At 41.5% G+C, this 19,891-nt stretch overlaps 1 protein-coding gene across 1 annotated transcript in view; it reads right to left on the bottom strand.

Moving 5' to 3' along the window:
* The window catches only part of LOC104604296 (beta-adaptin-like protein C), a 52,688-nt gene that overhangs the window by 22,463 nt on the left and 10,334 nt on the right, over window positions 1–19,891 (bottom strand). Inside the window, exon 2 of the mRNA XM_010268589.3 lies at window positions 3,429–3,626. Within this exon, the coding sequence (XP_010266891.1) occupies window positions 3,429–3,626 (198 nt within the window). The remainder of the gene's footprint in view (window positions 1–3,428; window positions 3,627–19,891) is intronic.

The following is a 19,891-nucleotide window of genomic DNA, read 5'->3' as shown; positions in this document are numbered from 1 at the left end:
TAGGGAAAAGAGACAGGAAATATGTGGGCAGATTAGAAAGGGTACATTTTATCAGAGTAACCCTGCCCCCAAAAGAGAGATATCTTGCCTTCCAAGAAGCTAATTTTTTCTCCAATCTTTCAATGACTGGGTCCCAAACCGAGGAGGAAGACCAATTTGCCTCCAAGGGCAGGCCCAAATATTTCATAGGGAGGAAATCAATCTGACAAGCCAGCACCTCAGCACAGTCTTCTAAATTGGCAACTTGGCCCACTAGAACGATTTGACTTTTGTTCAAATTAACTTTGAGCCCAGAAACTGCCTCAAACCAGGTTAAGATCCCAAGGACTAGATCCAACTGAGCAGGAGAAGCATCCACAAAGCATAATGTATCATCTACAAATTGGAGGATATTGACCTTTCCCCCTCAGGGGACATTGCAAAACCATCCCAACAACCAGAATCAGCTGCCTTCTTGCAAAAAAGAGCAAGAATGTCCATAACACAAACAAAGAGTATGGAGGAGAGGGGATCACCCTGTCTCAAACCCCTTGAACTGTCAAAAAACCCCGCTGACTAACCATTAATCAAGACTAAGAATTTAGGAAAGGTTATACATATTTTGATCCAATTCCTCCATTTCTGCCCAAAATTCATGTGCTGCAACACAGAATCAATACATCTCCAATTGACATGGTCGTAGGCCGTTTCAATATCTAATTTACAAATCAAGCCAGGGATTCCCTCTCTTCTTCTTGAATGAATGAACTCATTAACAATAAGTACAGAATCAAGCATCTGCCTTCCCGGGACAAAAGCACTTTGATTGTTTGAAATTACACTACCTAACACCCCTTCCATTCTCTCAGCTAGTACTTTAGCCAAGATCTTGTAAAAACTGTGCAGGAGATTGATTGGTCTGAAATCTTTGATATTTACAGCCCCTTCAATTTTTGGAATGAGAGTGATAAAGGTAGTATTTAAGCTTCTTTGCAGAGAAGCATTTGCATAAAATGCCTGGAAGACATTCATCAAATCTTGTTTCATTATATCCCAGCATTTTACATAAAAGAGATTGGTGAGACCATCCGGCCATGGGGATTTATCATCCTTCAACTTGATAATGGCACCCTTGGTTTCCTCCTCCGTAAAGGGTCTCTCAAGGAAAGATTTCTGATCATCACTCAACTGCTTGAGAGGAAGGTTTTTGGGAAAAAGGTCTAAGAGTCCAAAATTCTTTATAAAGGCTTTTATAGAAAGTAGTTGCCACCACCTTCATTTCTACATCTGATTCCCCTGTTCGGCCTTCCCACTCCAACTTGCTCATTGAGGAAACTTTAGCTCTGGTGTTTGCCATTTTATGCAAAAAGCGAGTGTTTTTGTCCCCCTCCTTCAACCAAACCACCTTAGCTCTTTGCCTCCACTTGATTTCTTCCTTGGCAGTCAATTTATCAAAATTAATTTTTGCCTGGGATCTCTTCAACCTCAATTCTTCTGATAAGGGACCTACCTCTTCTGCCGAATTAATTTCCTCAATGATGCTCAATAAAGCTCTCTTTTCTGTTTCTGAACTCAAGTTATTCTCCAATTTCCAAATTTTTAATCTCTTTAATTGCACCTAGTTTTTTTCCAAAATAAAGGAGCTAGTGCCCACCACCTGAAGGTCTCTCCATACAGTCTTCAACAAGGGAATAAGCTTCTCATCTTCGAACCAGGCATTCTCGAGCTTGAACGGAGATTTGATTTTACCTCTATAGCCACCGACAAGCTGAATCGGAATATGATCTGAGACTGGCCTAGGGAGGGCAATCAGGCTAAAATCAGGAAACACCTCCTCCCAACTTGAAGAGACCAAGAACCTATCTAGTCTCACCAGAGTGGGGTTGTCTTGATTATTGGTCCATGTAAATCGACTACCCTGAAGAGGGAAGTCCATCAACTGAAACCTGTTAATAAAATCAGCAAACTGAACATTCGCTCTTGATCTCCTACCTCTGGTATTCTTTTCTTCAACAGACAGGATAACATTGAAATCACCTCCAATGACCCAGGGATAAGTCAGTGTGCCCCTTGCCTCTACCAATTCCTCCCAAAAGTCAACCCGAAGATTCCGATCTGTAGGACCATAAACATTTGTGACTTGGCAGATATTACCATCTGAGAATTTCAGCACTAAAGAAATTGAGAAATTCCCAGTGTGGTAGGAGATTAAGCCGGAAAAAGACGGATCCCAAAGGCTCAACAAACCCCCTGCACTACCCACTGCAGATTTTGATTTCCATCTAACCTGCCCCTTTTCAGAGACTCACACACCACTAATCTTCTTCTACTTGAGCCCAAACCTCTTACATTCCAAGATAAAATTTTTAAATCCATGAGAACACTGCAAGAACAGATCAAAAGCAACCCTCAAACTTAAACTTTCTTTACTCCCTCGACGTCCCCTCACTACTACCTGCCTTATCATTTAGGCCCCAAGTAAGCCTCATCTCTCTGCTCCTCTTCGAATTTGTTCCTCCTTTCTTTGCCACAAGTTTCCCTCTCTCCATAAGGATTCTTGTTCTACCCCCTCCAAAAATTTAATTGTTTCATCCTCCATCCCCTCCATCAAAACTCCTAAGAATTTTCCCAAACCCATAAGTTTAGAAGAGACCCAAGAAGAGGAGGCGGAAATATTGGAGGATTTATCTCCCTGGATTGTCGAGCTAGGTGCCTTACCTTTGTTGTTTCCCGAATGAGCTGGATCTCCAATTGGCTCTCGCAGGTCAAATTTTCTTCCCCCTCCTTCCTGTGAATTAGACTGATAAAGCTCTTCTCCCCTGTCTTCGAACTGTTCATCAGTACCCACCACAGCAATTGGAGTAGCTTCTATCAGATTCTCTTCCACCCGCACCAAAGAAAGGTGTTGCACCTCCAACCTTGTAGCCTCCATGGTTGGTGACAGTTTCGAACAAGAAGGATTAGGAGACTGAAGAGGTATTGTCTGTGCGCAGATACGACCACCCGAATCTACCGGCGGAGTGGCCTGTGTATGAACATGCTCATCGCCAACAGTCCTGGCTTTCTTTGAAGGCTGGCTGGACCAAACTGGCCCCCTATGGACCAGACTATTGGGTTCATTTCTGCGGAGGACCCTGGGTTTTAGTATTTAACTACTTGTAAAAAATCCTAAAATTATTATTTATGATATATTTCAAACTAATTACCAAAAATATCATTTTTACTTTTCAAAATCAAAATTATTTATGACTTCTAATTACCTTTTTTTACTTTTTCTGGTAGAATGACTTCTAATTACCTGATCACAGCCTTTTTCAAGCCACACTTCCTTAACCTCAAGGATTATAGAATGAATAGAACTGACACACTAGCTACTATACATCATTTAACAAGGATTTCTATGAAGATAGCAACAACTACAACAGCTAATAAGAAAACTGAAGCATTACCTTCACAAATGTATTTACAGCAAGTATTGCTAGGTCAGGTTGGCTTTTAGCATAGTTTATAAGATACAAATAAACAAGCTTCTTCAGCTCCAAATTTTCTGTTTGCATGCAGTTCACAACATCTGTGAACAGTGATGAAACATCCTTCCCAACAGTCATTGCAGCAATCACCTTCTTTACTGCATCTTTTTTCTTATCCTGTAACACAAATTAAAAGTTTCAAATAGCTGATCATTCATTATGAAGAAAACACATGTAGGGGCACCAGTAAATACAGAAAGCAGTGCAACATAATAATAAAAAGATTTCTGTTGATACATAACTATGTTAAGACTGAACAGAATGGTGAAACAGGATTCATGTAGCCAACCCCATAAAGTTGGGATGAGGCTTAGACATAACTATGTTAAGATGCAGACCAAAAAGTGAATTAATTATGAAATATTCAGTTAAATAGCAAAGAAAATTTTGAATTAATTATATATTCAAAAACAAATGTTAGGAGCCCAGAACCAGCAGCCAAGCCAATAATACAACAAGTATATCAAGTATATTCTAGAAGGAAAAAGAAAGGAGCCACATCAGCAAATTCAGTTGCAATAGAGATGCAACTATTGAGTCTTGATCTTGATGTAATACTCTCTACAGTATAAAAGGTCAAGAGGAAATAAGAAGGGAGGAAATCATTCGAAGTGGTGCCTAACAACTGGTATCAGAGTCTACACCATGCCTCCCAATTGCAATTGTGCGGCACAGGTGGTGACGTCGGTATTGCAGTGTTTGGTCAGGACTTGGTGGACTAGTGCAAAGTAAGCCTAAGTGGGCACTGGGACTGCGGAGCATGGTGGAATGTTACAACCCCTTTGTCCCACAATGGTAGTATGGGATGCTAATGTGAGATATCCCACATCGGTAGTATGGGATACTGTTGCATGGTATATATGTGCTTGGGTTCCCTCCCTTTAACAGCTAGCTTTTAGGGGTGAGTTCTCCTAAGACACATATCAACTGGTATCAGAGCTGGCAAGCCAAGATGCCAAGCACTAGATTGGAAAATGTGGGAGATCGTATGGATCGAGTGGAGGTTGGAATGCAAAAAATGTCCAGCAACCTCTAGGAGCTGAAAACGACCCTGGCAGCAGTGGTTCTCCAACTGGAAAAGGGAGCCTCTGCGAGCAACAGCAAAGAGGAAGAAGGAATCGGCAGAGACAGTGGCAGAGGCGACATGTTCGGAACAGGAAGAGGAAGACCAGTCATCTCTCAACTGCATTTTCCCATCTTCAGAGGCGATGACCCTATGCCATGGATCTTCAGGGCTGAGAAGTACTTCAAATTCCACAAGACACCTAGTCATCAGAGAGTCCTGATCACATCCTTCCACATGAAAGGAGAAGCCATTTTATGGTTTCAATGGTTCCGTAGATCTCATCCCCAAGTATCCTGGGCAGATTTACAGAAGCTCTTTGTATACGCTTCGGGCCAGTAGGAATCTGCTGAATTAAAAAAATATGAAAGAAAGTAGTTTCTTGAAGAGAGAAGGAAGAGAGAAGGAGAAGAAGAGAAGAAGAGAAGTTGAAAAGAAAAGAGAGCTATATTCTGGTCGCCCCCTTCACTTATTATTTATACTAAAATAATAGAACAGTACAAAGACAACTATGCCCTTATAGGGCGGCAAAACATAAAACAGCATATATAACACTCAAAAAAGATTATAAAATTTGGACTCACATAACTACTATGGTCCCCACCTCCTATCTAACAACTAACATAAAACATCTACTCAGAAAAACATCATAAAACCAATTAATCTTCAACACTCCCCCTCAAGTTGGGAGAAATGTAACACATTCCCAACTTGCGTAGGTCATGTTTAAGCTTGTTCCTTGCCACCCCTTTAGTGAGAACATCGGCTAGTTGCAACTCTGAAGAGACATAAGGCAAACAACTTCTCCGGTTGTTACCCTTTCTCTTATAAAGTGTCTATCAACTTCAATGTGTTTTGTCCTATCATGCTGAATTGGATTGTGGGCAATATTGATTGTAGCCTGATTGTCACAGTAATAACATTATAGGTTCCTTTGCTTTCGCCCCAATCTCACTCAAAAGAGATCTAACCGAAAGAAGTTCTGAGACACCATGAGCCATGGATCTATACTCAGCCTCTACACTTGACCTTGCCACAACCGCTTGCTTCTTACTCTTCCAGGATGTTAGAGTTAGCCGAATAAGGGTAGATTAGTCAACTCACCTTGGTTAAGTTATGAGCTTATGTGGCAGTCTTATTAGAGGTTCTCTGTCCCATACTTAAGTAGGGGCAGTTTAGTCCTTGTACATTTAATTAGAAGCCTAATCACTATTAAGAGGTCGACTGATAGGGTTTAGCTATCAGGTTTGACAGTTCTTTCATCTTCTTCTTCTTCTCTCTTCTTCTTCTTCTTCTCCTTCTCTTTCTTCTTCTCCTTACTGGTTCGGACTACTGTAGCTACAGTAGAAATGGGACAGAGAACCTCTAATAAGACTGCCACATAAGCTCATAACTTAACCAAGGTGAGTTGACTAATCTACCCTTATTCGGCTAACTCTAACATAGGAGATCAAGTTTCCACCTACAAAGGTACACACTCCTAATGTAGACCTCCTGTCATCTAAGCATCCTGCCCAGTCTGCATCTGTATAGGATTCTAGCTTCAGATTCTCATGATTTGAGAAAAGAATGCCTCTGCTAGGGTGCTTTTTCAGATATGCAAGTATTTTCTCAATAGCTTCCCAGTGCTGAACCCGAGGTGCATGCATGTACTGACTCACAACACTGACAGCATAAGAAATATTTGGCCGTGTCATACACAAATATAGCAATCGGCCCACCATGCTTTGATATCTCCCCACATCCTTTACCAATTCACCATCCACACCATTAATTCTGTGATTTGGATCAATAGGAGTGTTTGCTGGTTTGGTCCCCAGCTTCCCAGTCTCTCGCAATAGGTCAAGTACATACTTTCTCTGTGAAATGAAAATCCCATGCTTGGATCTTGCAACTTCAATCCCTAAGAAGTATTTGAGTTCACTAAGATCTTTGATCTCAAATTCTTGCTGCAATGATCTTTTAAGATCACCAATCTCCTCCAGATCATTTCCTGTCACCACTATATCATCCACATATACAATCAGAATTGACACCAAAGCATCTCTCCTCTTCACAAAGAGGGTGTGATCCGACTGTGTCTGTGTGTATCCAAAACGGATGAGTGCCCCTCTGAACTTGTCAAACCAAGCCCTAGGTGATTGTTTCACATACAGAGATTTTCTGAGTCTGCATACCTTTCCTTTACCAACATTTTCATAAAAGCCTGCTGGAATGTCCATATATACCTCCTCCTGTAAGTCACCATTGAGGAAAGCATTTTTTACATCAAGCTGGAACAAGGGCCATGAATAGGTGGCTGCTAGAGATAAAAGGATACGAAATGAACTCATCTTAGCTACTGGTGCAAAGGTTTCCTGATAATCAACACCATAGGTCTGAGTATACCCTTTTGCTACCAACCTTGTCTTGTACCTCTCTATCTTGCCATCGGCCTTATACTTCACTATGAATACCCATCGACATCCGACTGTCTCCTTGTTTGGGGAGAGATCAACTATTTCCCAAGTTTGGTTTTTGACCAAAGCATCCATCTCATCTTGCATGGCTATTTTCCACTCAGGTTTGGAGAGAGCCTCAGTAACATTCCTGGGTATAGACACAAAATCCAGGGAAGAAAGAAAAGCACGGTAGGAGGGTGATAAGGTACTGTAGGAAAGATGGTGTGAAATGCAGTGGGTTGTACACTTTCTCTTCCCCTTACGAAGTGCAATGGGAAGATCAAGGTCAGTGGGATCAACTACAACAATCGTGTTAGGGACATAAACATTATAATCAGAAAACATAACAGGATCTAGAGTCAAAGAAGATGATTGGGATTGGTCGTGAGGTAAATGGAGTCTACCTTCTGGATGAGATTCCAAGACATCAGGGCTATCATGTTAGCAGCAGCAGTAGTAGTGGGTCAGAGTCAGTGAACTAGATTATGCTTTGGCACAATCGCTTGGGACATTTTTCTTTTAGTTATTTGAAATGTCTTTTCCTAAAGTTGTTTGAGTCTATTCAATTATCCACTTTGGAGTGTGAGAGTTGTCAGTTAGGAAAGCATTGTAGACAGTCTTTTAAACCAAGTAATAAAAGAAGTACTTCTGCTTTTAAACCAAGTAATAAAGGATTCACCCAGTATCAGTCTTTTAAACTAGAGCACAACTGATAGGAACTGAAAATGGTAGGGGCATTAGTCATATGCTCAGATGCTCCTGAGTCTATAATTCAGGGAGGTCCCTCCTTACCTGAAGTGGATGCAAGATTTGTAGTTGCATATGAACTACCTGTATGTGCAAAGGAAGTGGTGTAGTTGGCTCCTACATTCTGTTGTCCATCTGGAAGGCTAGAGCTGGGTGAATCTTTCTTACTCAAGCTATCCAAACCTCTCCAATTCTGTTCTCACTGTTGCTACTGCAATGGATTCCCAATCAGTTTGGGAGAAAGGGGCTGAAGAGTCTCCTGTAGTGGCTACATTTTCATTTCCCTTCTTGTTTCTTACCCGAGCAGGCATAAGATTTGGATGAAGCTTCCAACAAGTGTCCCTGGTATGCTTAGGCTTCTTGCAATAATCACACACCAAGTCCTTCTTATCTTCCCTTCTAGTCTCACTACTCCCGTTGTCTCCATTCGGCTTAGGTTTTGTTGTACCAACCATAGCTGATTGGTCAATCCCAGGCTGTCTCAGCATTACATTCCTCCTACTCTCCTATCCAGAGACAAAAGCATAGGCCTGAGAGAATGTCACACCCTCCCTAGAAAGAATATGTTGCCTAGCAATGTCAAATTCAGGGTTCAGCCCTGCCAAGAACTCAAAAACCCTATTCCTACTACCAGTTTGTGATAAGTTGTTGCATCATTTACACTTTCCCATACCACAGTTTCTAAGTGATCTATTTCCTGCCATAGGGTTTTCAGCATGGAGAAATACACAGCAAGAGGTTTTCCTCCCTGTTTCATACTTATCACCTGATTTCTTAGCTGATAGGCTCTGGCTTCATTTTGCTTATGAGAGTAGGTTTCAGTCACTCCATTCCAAATCTCCTTAGCAGTATTAGCCCATAGGAAATTTTTTGCAATGTGAGGTAACATAGAATTATACAGCCAAGACATTGCCATGTAATTCTCTTGCACCCATCGGGAAGAGTTTGTATCAAGTTTCTTCTCCTCCCCAGTGAGATACCCTGATTTTCCACGGGCACCAATAGCCATCTTAACAGATTGTGCCCACTCCAAATAATTTATACCATCAAGTTTTACTGTAGTAATGATCCCAGACCCAAAAATATCACTACTACCTCCAACACCCAGTCCCACAGTACCGGTAGATTTCATCTCGGTATTCCAACTCTCCATTTTACTTCAAACAGTTCAACAGTAAGAAAAAATAGATTAGAGACCTTCAAAAAATAATTTAATTCCACACACAAAAACCAACCCTTTCGGAAGAAGAAAACCCTAGCTAGAGGGAAATCTCTCTCCTCCCCATGCCTCCCAACAGAGAGAAAAGTGAATCGATCGCTCCGAGAGGCCTAGAAAATTTCAGAAACCAAACCGCCCTCTTCAGAAAATCAAAAGAAAACTAACAATACCTGGGTGCCCAAGATCAGATAAAAAACAAAGAGTCCAACTTTTCTGGGACTCTTCCCCGTACTCCAGTTCTTCCTGATTTTGATGTTGAACAGTAGATCACCTTCCTGATGTCTAGATCCCATCAAAAACTCCAAGAACTGGGCAATCTATTGCAGATCAATCAGCCCTTTACTACTTCATGCACTCGGCTGATCTAGGGCTGCATGAGAATGCTTCAAGAAACCCTAGCCGATGCTCTGATACCAAGTAGGAATCTGTTGAATTAAAAAAATATGAAAGAAAGTAGTTTCTTGAAGAGAGAAGGAAGAGAGACTTGAAAAGAAAAGAGAGTTATATTCTAGCCGCCCCCTTCACTTATTATTTGTACTAAAATAATAGAACAGTACAAAGACAACTATGCCCTTATAGGGCGGCAAAACATAAAACAACATATATAACACTCAAAAAACATAATAAAATTTGGACTCACATAACTACTGTGGTCCCCACCTCCTATCTAACAACTAACATAAAACATCTACTCAGAAAAACATCATAAAACTAATTAATCTTCAACAGGGCCAACATGGTTCTAAAACTATTATGAGCCCCTATCCAAGTTGAGGTAGACAGGCTCGACGCAAGAGTATCAACTAGAATTTAAGAAATTAGCTACGAGGGTACACAGGTGACCAGAAATGACTCTCTTGGGCTGTTTTATCAAAGGGCTTAAGGAAGAAATACGGGTCGAAGCTAAAGACATGCAACCGGCATCCATGCTAGCTGCGGTTGGTCTGGCTCAACTGCAAGAGGAAAAATTAAACCAACTGAAAAGAATGGGAAGATTCCTAAGAACAGAACCCATGCAGTTCAAGACGGACCTAGCTTCAGGCCCATTGCTCAAGAACCCGCCCCGGACCAAGTTCAAACAAGGTAAGAACACCAGCCAGGCCCTAACCCCATATAAGAGGTTGACATGGGCTGAGATGCAAGCTCGTAGGGGCTGAGGTCTGAGTTGCAATTGTGATGAGAAGTTCAGAACCGGCCACCGCTGTAAAACCCAACAGAGCTACTTGCTGCAAGTTGATGAAGGTGAGGAGCAAGACAAACCCAAGACCTGAAGGGGAGGAATGGGGGAACCCCATGAGCCCAACAAATCCCGAAATATCACTACAAGCCTTGCACGGGCATTCCACACCCCAAACCATGAGAGTCGAAGGGGTATTAATGGGTCGACCTGTCTCCATGCTAGTAGATAGTGGCAGTACCCTGAGCATCATCACCATAAGCCTCACCAAACAGTTGGGCCTGCAAGCCCATTACGTCTCCGCTTTTGACGTGTATGTGGCAAATGGGAACCACATCAAGTGCGAAGGAATTTGCAAGGAAGTAGCAATCCAAATTCAAGATTATATCAAGGATCAAAATTTCGTCACCTATCGGTCCGTATTGGCCGATGCATATTGTATCAAAGCCTTCCCGATACGCCCCTACAAGGGGTGTTTCGGGTCGGCAAGTGGTTCAGAGGGTAGACCGGCCTTAAACCGGCCCCTCTGAACCAGTTTCATAAAAAAATAAAAAAAGGCATAAAAACAATACCGATACGCCCTACCAGCATATCGGCTTTTGAACCTTGGATTATATAATAAGAGTTGATTTGCACCCATAAGAATTCAGCGGGGCAGACATTGTGTTGGGAGTACAGTGGCTGAAATAGCTAGAACCAGTCATATGTGACTAGCAACGCATTACAATGGATTTCGCCCTAGAGGATAAAATTTATCATTTACAAGGGGTTCAACCAACACCCCTCCAACAGCAGAGCCTAAGAACAATCACAAAGGGGTGTAGTCAAGGCCAGAATCACATCATTCTACGAATGGGCTTAGAGCCCACCGGGTTGGTGTTACAATCACCCCAAACCGAAAGCTTACCTGAGGAGAAGCAAACACAACTCCAGAAAATAATAGCAGAATTCAAAGATGTTTTCCAGGAACCACAGACCTTACCACCTCATCGCCTATATGATCATCACATTCCGCTGGTACCTGGGGCAGCCCCAACAAACATAAGTCCCTATCGCTACTCCCCATCTCAAAAAACTGAGATTGAGAAGCAAATTCAGGAGCTGATTCAAAAGAAATTTATCAAGCCGAGTTCCAGCCCGTTTTCAGCCCCAGTTCTTCTCATCAAAAAAAAAGGGACGGAGCATGGAGATTTTGTATTGATTACGGGCCCTCAACAAAATAGTGGTAAGGGATTGTTTTCCCATACCAATCATTGAAGAACTGCTAGATGAACTACAATCCGCGACTATCTTCTCCAAATTGGATCTTCAAGCAGGGTATCATCAAGTGAGAATGCATGCACATGACATTCACAAAACGGCTTTTTTGTACACACGATGGCCGTTATGAATTTCTAGCAATGCCGTTTGGACTCACAAACGCCCCCTCGACATTCCAAGCTCTCATAAGTGAGGTATTTCGCCCGTACCTCCACCACTTTATATTAGTTTTTTTTATGATATCTTAATATACAGTTCAGATTGGAAATCACATATGGAACATCTTACAACCACTCTAGCTATCCTGAGACATCAACAGCTCTATGAGAAAATGTGTTAAGTGTGAATTTGGTAAAACCCAAATCCAATACCTGGGCCATATAGTCAGTCGTGGAACTGTCAGGGCAGACCCAACCAAGGTTGAATGCATCCAACAGTGGCCTCAACCCACTTCAATCAAGGGGCTGAGAGGTTTTCTAGGCTTCATAGGATATTACCGGCAATTCATATAAGATTATGGGCCTCTTGCTGCTCCGCTAACCCAACTATTAAAAAAAGACTCATTTCATTGGTCCATGGAGGCCCAGCAAGCTTTTGAAAAATTGAAGGCAGCAGTTACAACACCACCTATCTTAGCCCTCCCGGATTTTTCCAAAACATTTCATTCGTCCCGTTGCATATTTCAGCAAGGCACTATCAGGACAGGCCCTAGAAAAATCCACATACGAGAAGGAGCTCTTGGCCCTTGTGATAGCAGCACGGAAATGGAGGACATACCTGATTGGTCAACATTTCATCATCCGCACTGATCACAAAAGCTTCAAGTATCTCCTAGAGCAACAGATACACATAGAAGAGCAACAGCGATGGGCCCACAAACTCATGGGCTATGACTATACCATTAAATACAAGGCAGGCCCAACCAACAAAGTGGCAGATGCGTTATCGCGAGTCCACGAGTTCAGCCAACTAACAGTATCTAAACCAGTCTATCCACTGGTGGGCCTTCTCAAACAAGAAGCCCTCTCAGATCCTAAGTTATAGGCCATACATAATAAATGGACCCAGGACCCAAATTCGGTCCCAAGCTAAGAAGAAAAACAGTCTTTTGAGAATAAAGGACTGTTTAGAACAGATGCAGAAATCAAAATAAAATAACAGAAATCATTCTTCTAAGGAAGAAAAGATGAAGAAGAAGATGGCGGCAATAGGGGTTCAGAGTAAGAGAGTTTCGAACCTTAATCTTTACTCTTACACCCCTAACGCTATTTTATTAAGTTAAACTTTGATAATTTACAAAGAGGCCCTTAGTTGGGCAAGAAATTAAAAGAACATAACATAGAAAGAATAGGCCCATTACAGCAAAGAACATAAAAGATAAAAAAGGATAAACAGCCTATGGGCCATTCGGCCCATCTCCTCTACAGGCTACAAGGTGGTGGGCTCTGATATCTTCTACAAAGGAAGGTCGGTGATTTCAGCCCAATCAAAGCATCTACAAGGTGGTGGCCACTTATCGTAGAGTTGCAACTCACTACTTTTGTATGGGTATGAAACAAGCAATTCGGAACTATGTGGCAGCCTGTCCCACATGTCAACAGCAAAAATATGAGGCTCAAAACCCGGGGGGCCTACTACAACCACTTAAGATCCCCAACATGGCATGGGAAGAAGTCACGATGGACTTCATTTCTGGGTTACCCAAGTCTAAGGGGTATATGGTCATCCTAGTGGTCATCGATGACTATCTAAGTATGGGCATTTTGTGCCTCTAGCACACCCATATACAGCCACTACAGTAGCAACAGCATTTGCCAAGGAGATCACCTGATTGCACGGCACACCCATGGCTATTATTACAGACCGGGATCCAACCTTTCTCAGCAATTTTTGGGAAGAATATTTTCGGCTACAAGGTACCTTGCTCCACAGATCAACTAGCTACCGTCCACAGACAGACAGAGGTACTTAATCATTGCGTCGAGACCTATCTATGATGCTTTGCCAGAGAAAACCCAAAGACATGGACTTAGTGGCTGCCATGGGCAGAATTTTGGTACAACTCCACGTTCCATAGTGCAGCAGGCATAACTCCTTTTAAAGCCCTATATGGGCGTGACCCACCATCAATATTACCCTATGAACTTGGCCCAACAGTAGTGGAGGTGGTAGATCAACAACAATCTGAAAGAGATAATGTCATCAAAAATCTCAAGTCCAACCTCATGCGAGCACAATCATGGATGAAGGCCACTTGTGATAAAAAACATAGAGGTGGAATTCCAAGTGGGGGAGCGTGTCTATCTCAAATTACACCCATATAGACAAACCTCTCTGACCCGGAAGGGGTGGCACAAACTATCTCCTAAGTTTTATGGGCCGTTTGCAATTACTGAACAAGTTCGGCCGGTAGCATACAGACTAGATCTCCCAGCCTCCTCGCAGATACACCTAGTTTTCCACGTCTCTATCCTTAAACGATGCATAGGAAACAACATATCAAGCTCAGCCGTTTTGCCAGCATTTGATGACACCGCCGTATTACAACTACACCTCGGAACATCCTGGACCATCATTGGATCAAGGTGGGGAAGCAAATCCAACAACAGGCCTTAGTAGAATGGACCGGACTACCAGTCCATGATGCCACTTGGGAATCTTGTGCAGTTCATGTCAGCAAATTCAGTTGCAACAAAGATGTAACTACCGAGTCTTGATCTTGATATAATACTCTGTACAGTATAAAAGGTTAAAAGGAAATAAGAAGGGAGGAAATCATTCGAACAAATCTATCTCTCGTCTTTCTCAGGAGGCAGCACCCCCTCGAAGTGGTGCCTAACACAAAAGCAAAGGAAAATTCATGAAAGTCTCAAACATAATATTACTATACTTTTAAATGGCCATCCTAATCGGAGACAAATATTTTTCCTGAGTGTTAGTGCAAACTGCAATAACCCCAAGTTGACAAATATGAATCATATTTGTCAACAAGCAGAAACCAATATTATAAATTAGGACCGATCAAATTAAATTCAGTAGTCCGGTATATGCAACAAATGGGAGGAAATTACCAAATTTTGTCTTCATAAATTATTAGTTTTTCTGCACTCAAATTTATGTTAACCTAGAAAACAGTGTGTTGTCTTCCTTTCCTGTTTTCTATTTATCTTTGTTCCCGATTCCGGCCAGATGGACAGCAGAGTTAGAAAAGAAGATGAGAGACTTCCTCTAGAGGAGTTGGAAGGAAGAACCAAAGTGCCACCTTGTCAGCTGGAAAAAAGGTCTGCAACTCCAGAAAGACTGGGGTCTAGGGATCAGATTAGTGAAAAATATCAGCACAGACCTGCGAGGGAAGTGGTTATGGAGATTTAGTGAGCAACCGGATAGTCTGTGGAGAAGATAAATTGTGGATAAATACAGTTCAATTAGCAGAGAGTGGGAGACTGAAGAAGTCAGAACATCATATGGTTGCTTTTTGTGGAAGGCCACTCAAAAAGTTCACCATCAGTTTTTGAAAGGAATAAAATATGAAGTTGGTAGTGGCCTCAGAATTCTATTTTGGAAGGGCTTCTGGTGTGAGGATGGCCCTTTAATGACTCTTTTCCCTGATCTATTTGAGATCTCAGTAAACAAGGATGCAACAGTGGCTGATTGTTTGGAGAGGCAGAAAGGACAGTGTATCTGCAACCCCAAATTCGGGAGAAATTTAAATGATTGGAAGGTGGCTTCTTTGGTCAGGTTGCTTCAAGAAACCGGGCACCTTCTCTGTGAAATCCTTTTTCACTTTTTCCATAGCTTGTCAAGGGAGGAGCCTTCTTCTTTTCCAAGTATCAGAATTTGGATTAGATCTGTTCCATCTAAGCTGGCTTTCTTTGTCTGGTCAGCAGTGCTGGATAAGATTCTAACAAAGGAAAAATTAGTTAAAAGAGGTCTAGAGGTGGAGGATATGGCCTGTATTCTATGTGAGGGAAATGTGGAATCTTTTGGTCATTTGCTGATCCATTGTAACTTTTCTCACTGGGTTTGGATGAGAATGCTGAATTTGTTTGGGGTTAAGTTGTGCTTCTTGGCTGACGTGAAGGGATTTATAGGGGCATGGGCACTTGGAGGTTTATCCAGGGCTGGAAAGGTCGCTTGGAGCATCCTACCTGCAGCAGTTTTCTGGGCGATTTGGTGTGAAAGAAATAGTAGATTATCCGAAGGAAGATATTCTTCAAAAGAAGAAGTCCTTAACAAGATCATGGGGATGGTGCATTCTTGGTTGGCAATCCACTCTTTATTCAAAAATAGACATATTTCTTCCTTTTTTGACTCAGATTTCCTGTTTGTAAGGAATTTATAGTTTTTTTGTTTTGAGGGGTTACTGGTTTTTGGCAAGTTGTTTCCCTCTGTACAGCTTCTCATTGTACAGAGGCTTCATTGTAATTTTGGCTCTTTGATCCTAATGAAATACTTTACCTTATACTTGCAAAAAAAAAAAACAGTTATTTGTGAAAAAAAATAAAGAAAATAAAGAGCTATCTGGATCCAGGATGGTTCATCATACAAAGCTTCAATCATATGAGTAGACTGTTGTTGTATAAATGGTAAAAGGAAATAGATCAGCCTGATGACTTATGAGATGAGTATTAGCATGGGACCAAAAGTTCAACACCTAAAAGTTGTAACTGACTCAGTCAAGATGCAAAAGGGCCTGATTTTCTTTTTCCTTTTTTATGGATGACAAAAAAATATTACTTAATTTGAAGAGGCAAAAGAAGTTACAAGTGACGAAACAAGGAAACAAGGCCCAAAAGTGAAATACAGAGAGACCTCAATTGAAGCAACAAAAAAGTGAAAGAATGGCAGAGCAAGTGTACAACAATCAAAACCCTCTACTACAGGTGACCAGATCCCCAAGCCAATTATCTTCTCTCAGCCCTTCTTCCAAACCAAAGCAGCAGCATGAAAATTATCTGGTATTTGAATCTATAGGAGCAAGAAGTTCAATCCGGATGCCAAGGATCTGGTTTCCCTAACAAAATAATGCAGAGACCAAGAATCCTCCAAGGTCACAGGCATCCATCTCATAATAAATTGAGAATGGCCTTCCACATCTACCCTATCATAACCCAAGGCAAACATTAGGGATGTGAGTTAGGTACACAATTTGAAGAATTTCAACTGGATTGGGCCAAGGCCGAGGTTGAGGCCCATTCAATATTCAAACTTCAACCCAGGTCTGCCCAATTTGCACCCTATTGAGAGTATAGACCAGCTGGTGTCTTATTATTTTTCCTTTTTTCTTTTTTATTTTTGGAAGATAACTGAAACTTTATTAATAAAAAACACAGCGAATTTAGAGAGCTATGAATTACCCAATAATAGGCTAGAAGATTTACCTATCACCCAAGAGAAAAAGAAAAATAACAATACAGGCCAGAAGTGATCCTTGTTTACCCCTTGAGAAAACAAGGGAGGTTACCATGAATAGCATTTCATAGGGAAACCAAAGTGGTGTGGCAAGATAAGCCAACACCCCAGCCATTTTCCTATGTGCCATGAATGCTAGCCATCACTTGATGCCACAATTTCTTGTGTTCAATTGGGAGTCTCCAAACAGTGCAATGTTCTTTACACATTCCCTATACCCAACCCTCCTTGATCCTTTCTCTTCCTAACTACCTCCCATTCTCTTACTAACTAACTCCCATTTGGCCATTTCACCAAATGAGCCTCGCTTGTTTTCCCTGTATCCCATGGGAAATCTCTCACAATCAATTCTATCTTCCATGCAATACTCCTAGGAATCATAAACACGGACGAGTAGTACACCAGGAGATTATTATGTTTCCTTTTATACAGGGGTATTACTGCATGTTTAGTTTTACAATTTAAGTGAGAGTAGATTGGCCTCTGTCCTTCTATTATTTGAAGATCAACATTGTAATTTTCATTTATTTCATTGACTCACATATATAAAAAAAAATCTGGCCAATTAGGAGACTATTTTTCTCTCATTCGGCAGTCCCTTCTTTCCCTTCTAGCATGACTGCGTTCTCTCTTCTAGGTTTCTTATCTGCTTCTAACACCTGTAACTAAAACTTTACAGGAACATTGTCGTGGACTTTTGGGTAGGATCTGCCTAGAATTACCTCGGACCAATAGCCCATTTGCCTTTTCCAACGGAGTGCTTTAGGAGGTCCTTCCCCATTTAGATTTGAAAATATGTGGCTTTCTCATCTGGAGTTCAAGGATGAGATAAGAGAGTGGTGGGAAATACAACTTCAATACCCAAAGTGGGAAGGGCAAAAATTCTTGAAGTTACAGAGGCTGAAAGAAGAAATTAAAGAATGGAATAGAGTAAAGTTTCAGAGCTTGGAGGAAAAGAAAACTAATCTGATTTTGCAACTTGAGAATATTCATGGAAAAGAAGAGGATGAGTCATTAGTGGTAGAAGGGGACAGAGAATTGAGATGGAATCTGAAAAAAAAAAAGAGCTAGATGAAACCCTCTTGAGGGAGGAAACAGTTGGAAACAGAAATCTAGAGAAAAGTGGATCAAATAGGGGGATTGTAACACTAGGTTCTTTCATGCTATTGCTAACGGGAGAAGAAGAAAGAACCTAATTTCATCTTTAGTGACAGGGGGTAGAGAGATTACAGATCAAAGAGGGATAGCCAATGCCTTTGCTGCACATTTCAGGTCTATATATAGAAGGCACTTTGGGAGCTCATCAAGTGGAATTTTTAAAGAGAGGATTTGAGAAGGAAGAAATTAAGGAAGCAATATTTTCTATGGACAGGACCAAAGGCTTCGGGGTCTGATGGGTTTATAATGGCCTTCTATCAGGATTGTTGGAACACAATAAAATTGGACTTGACTATTGTGTTTCGAGAGTTTTACAGAAGGGGAAGAATCGATAGAGGAATGTGGCAAGAGCAGAACTATTAGCTGCAGTATATGGGACCGAGAATGCAAAAGAGCTGAACATTGATAGACTAATCATTGAGGATGACTCGAGAACTGTTGTAAAATGGCTGAAGGAGGGGGAAGGGTGACATGGCACTTGAGGAATAAATTCAGGCGATTTAAATGGTTATCAAAGCACATGACAATCAGAGTTCAGTGGGTAAGAAGAACTACCAACAGTTTGGCAGATGATCTAGTTAAGCAAGGGGTACAAAGAATTCAATTGTTTTGGGCTCAATTGTAATATTTGGGTTGGGTCAATTTTTCTACAGCTGTGTTTTTCCTTTTTCACAACCTCTTGTTGTATTCATCCCTGATTTTTATCAATGAAATCAATTCTGTGTTGCTGATAAAAAAAAAAATAGAGGAATGAATTCTACCTTTATAGCTTGGTGGAAAAAAAGAATGACGCTTGTCACCCAAGAGATTTCAAGCCAATTAGTTTGGTTACTAGCATTTACTAGTTGATTGCTAAGGTGCTCTCATTAAGAATCAAGAAGGTGCTCCCCTCACTTATCTCCCAATCTCAAGGGGCCTTTATTTAGGAGAGAATTTTTTTTTGATAAATGAGAGTAGTTTTATTTATTCCAATAAAGAAAGTACAGTCAGCCTAGGAGGAAGCACGAGGTGTTACCTCCCCCGAGGACTGAACCATAAACACTAAACATACACAAGCCTGAAACACAATTACAAAGTAGCACAAAACAGATCTCCCCTTGACACCCCTTGCTTGGCCAGAGAATCAGCCATTGCATTTGCTGATCTGCTGACCCACTGAATCCTGACTGTCATATTTCTTGTCAGCCATTTAACTTTCTTTAACAGATCCCTGTAGCCCCAACAAGCTGTTTCTGGACTTGTCAGCCAGCCCACTACTACCTTGGAATCCCCTTCTACTATCAAATTGTTCACTCCAAGTTGACTGGCCAGCTGTATACCTTGTACCGCTGCTAGTATCTCGACCCTTACAGAATCACCAACACCCATTGGTCCTGAAAATAAAGACAACGTGTTGCTGTCTTTGTCTCTCAGAATCCCTCCTATTCCAGATGGCCCTGGGTTACCTTGGCAGCTACCATCAAAATTCAATTTTGCCACTCCATCCGGTGGGGGCTTCCATTCAACTTGTGGTTTGTTCTTTGTGGAGACTGTAGAAGCCACTGCTGCCCAATTTCTCCTTAAGTCATCAAAGGAATAATCTGCCAACAAGTGTGAAGATTTCAGCCACAAGGCTGTCCTTGTCATTATGCACTCCTTGATTTCAGCAAAACTTCTTTCCTTTTCTTGAAATACTCTAGCATTTCTCTCCTCCCATAACGTGTTCAGGCTCAAAAGAGATCAAGGAAAAAGGTGGTTGCAATCAGGTTGGATTTGGAGAAAGAATATGATTTAGTGGATTTGGAGTTCCTTATTAACATTTTGAGGAGTTGTGGATTTGGGGACTTATGGTGTAAGTGGATTAAGGGATCCTTGCAAACAAGTCATTCCCCCTTCCTTCTTACACTGATGGCTGAGGTCCTAAGT

This window comes from Nelumbo nucifera, chromosome 6, assembly GCF_055504915.1.
Source record: "Nelumbo nucifera cultivar China Antique chromosome 6, China Antique-T2T, whole genome shotgun sequence".
NCBI classification, from domain to species: Eukaryota; Viridiplantae; Streptophyta; class Magnoliopsida; order Proteales; family Nelumbonaceae; genus Nelumbo; species Nelumbo nucifera.
The sequence above is the reverse complement of the archived record's forward strand: the minus strand, read 5'-3'. Positions and strand labels throughout refer to the sequence as shown.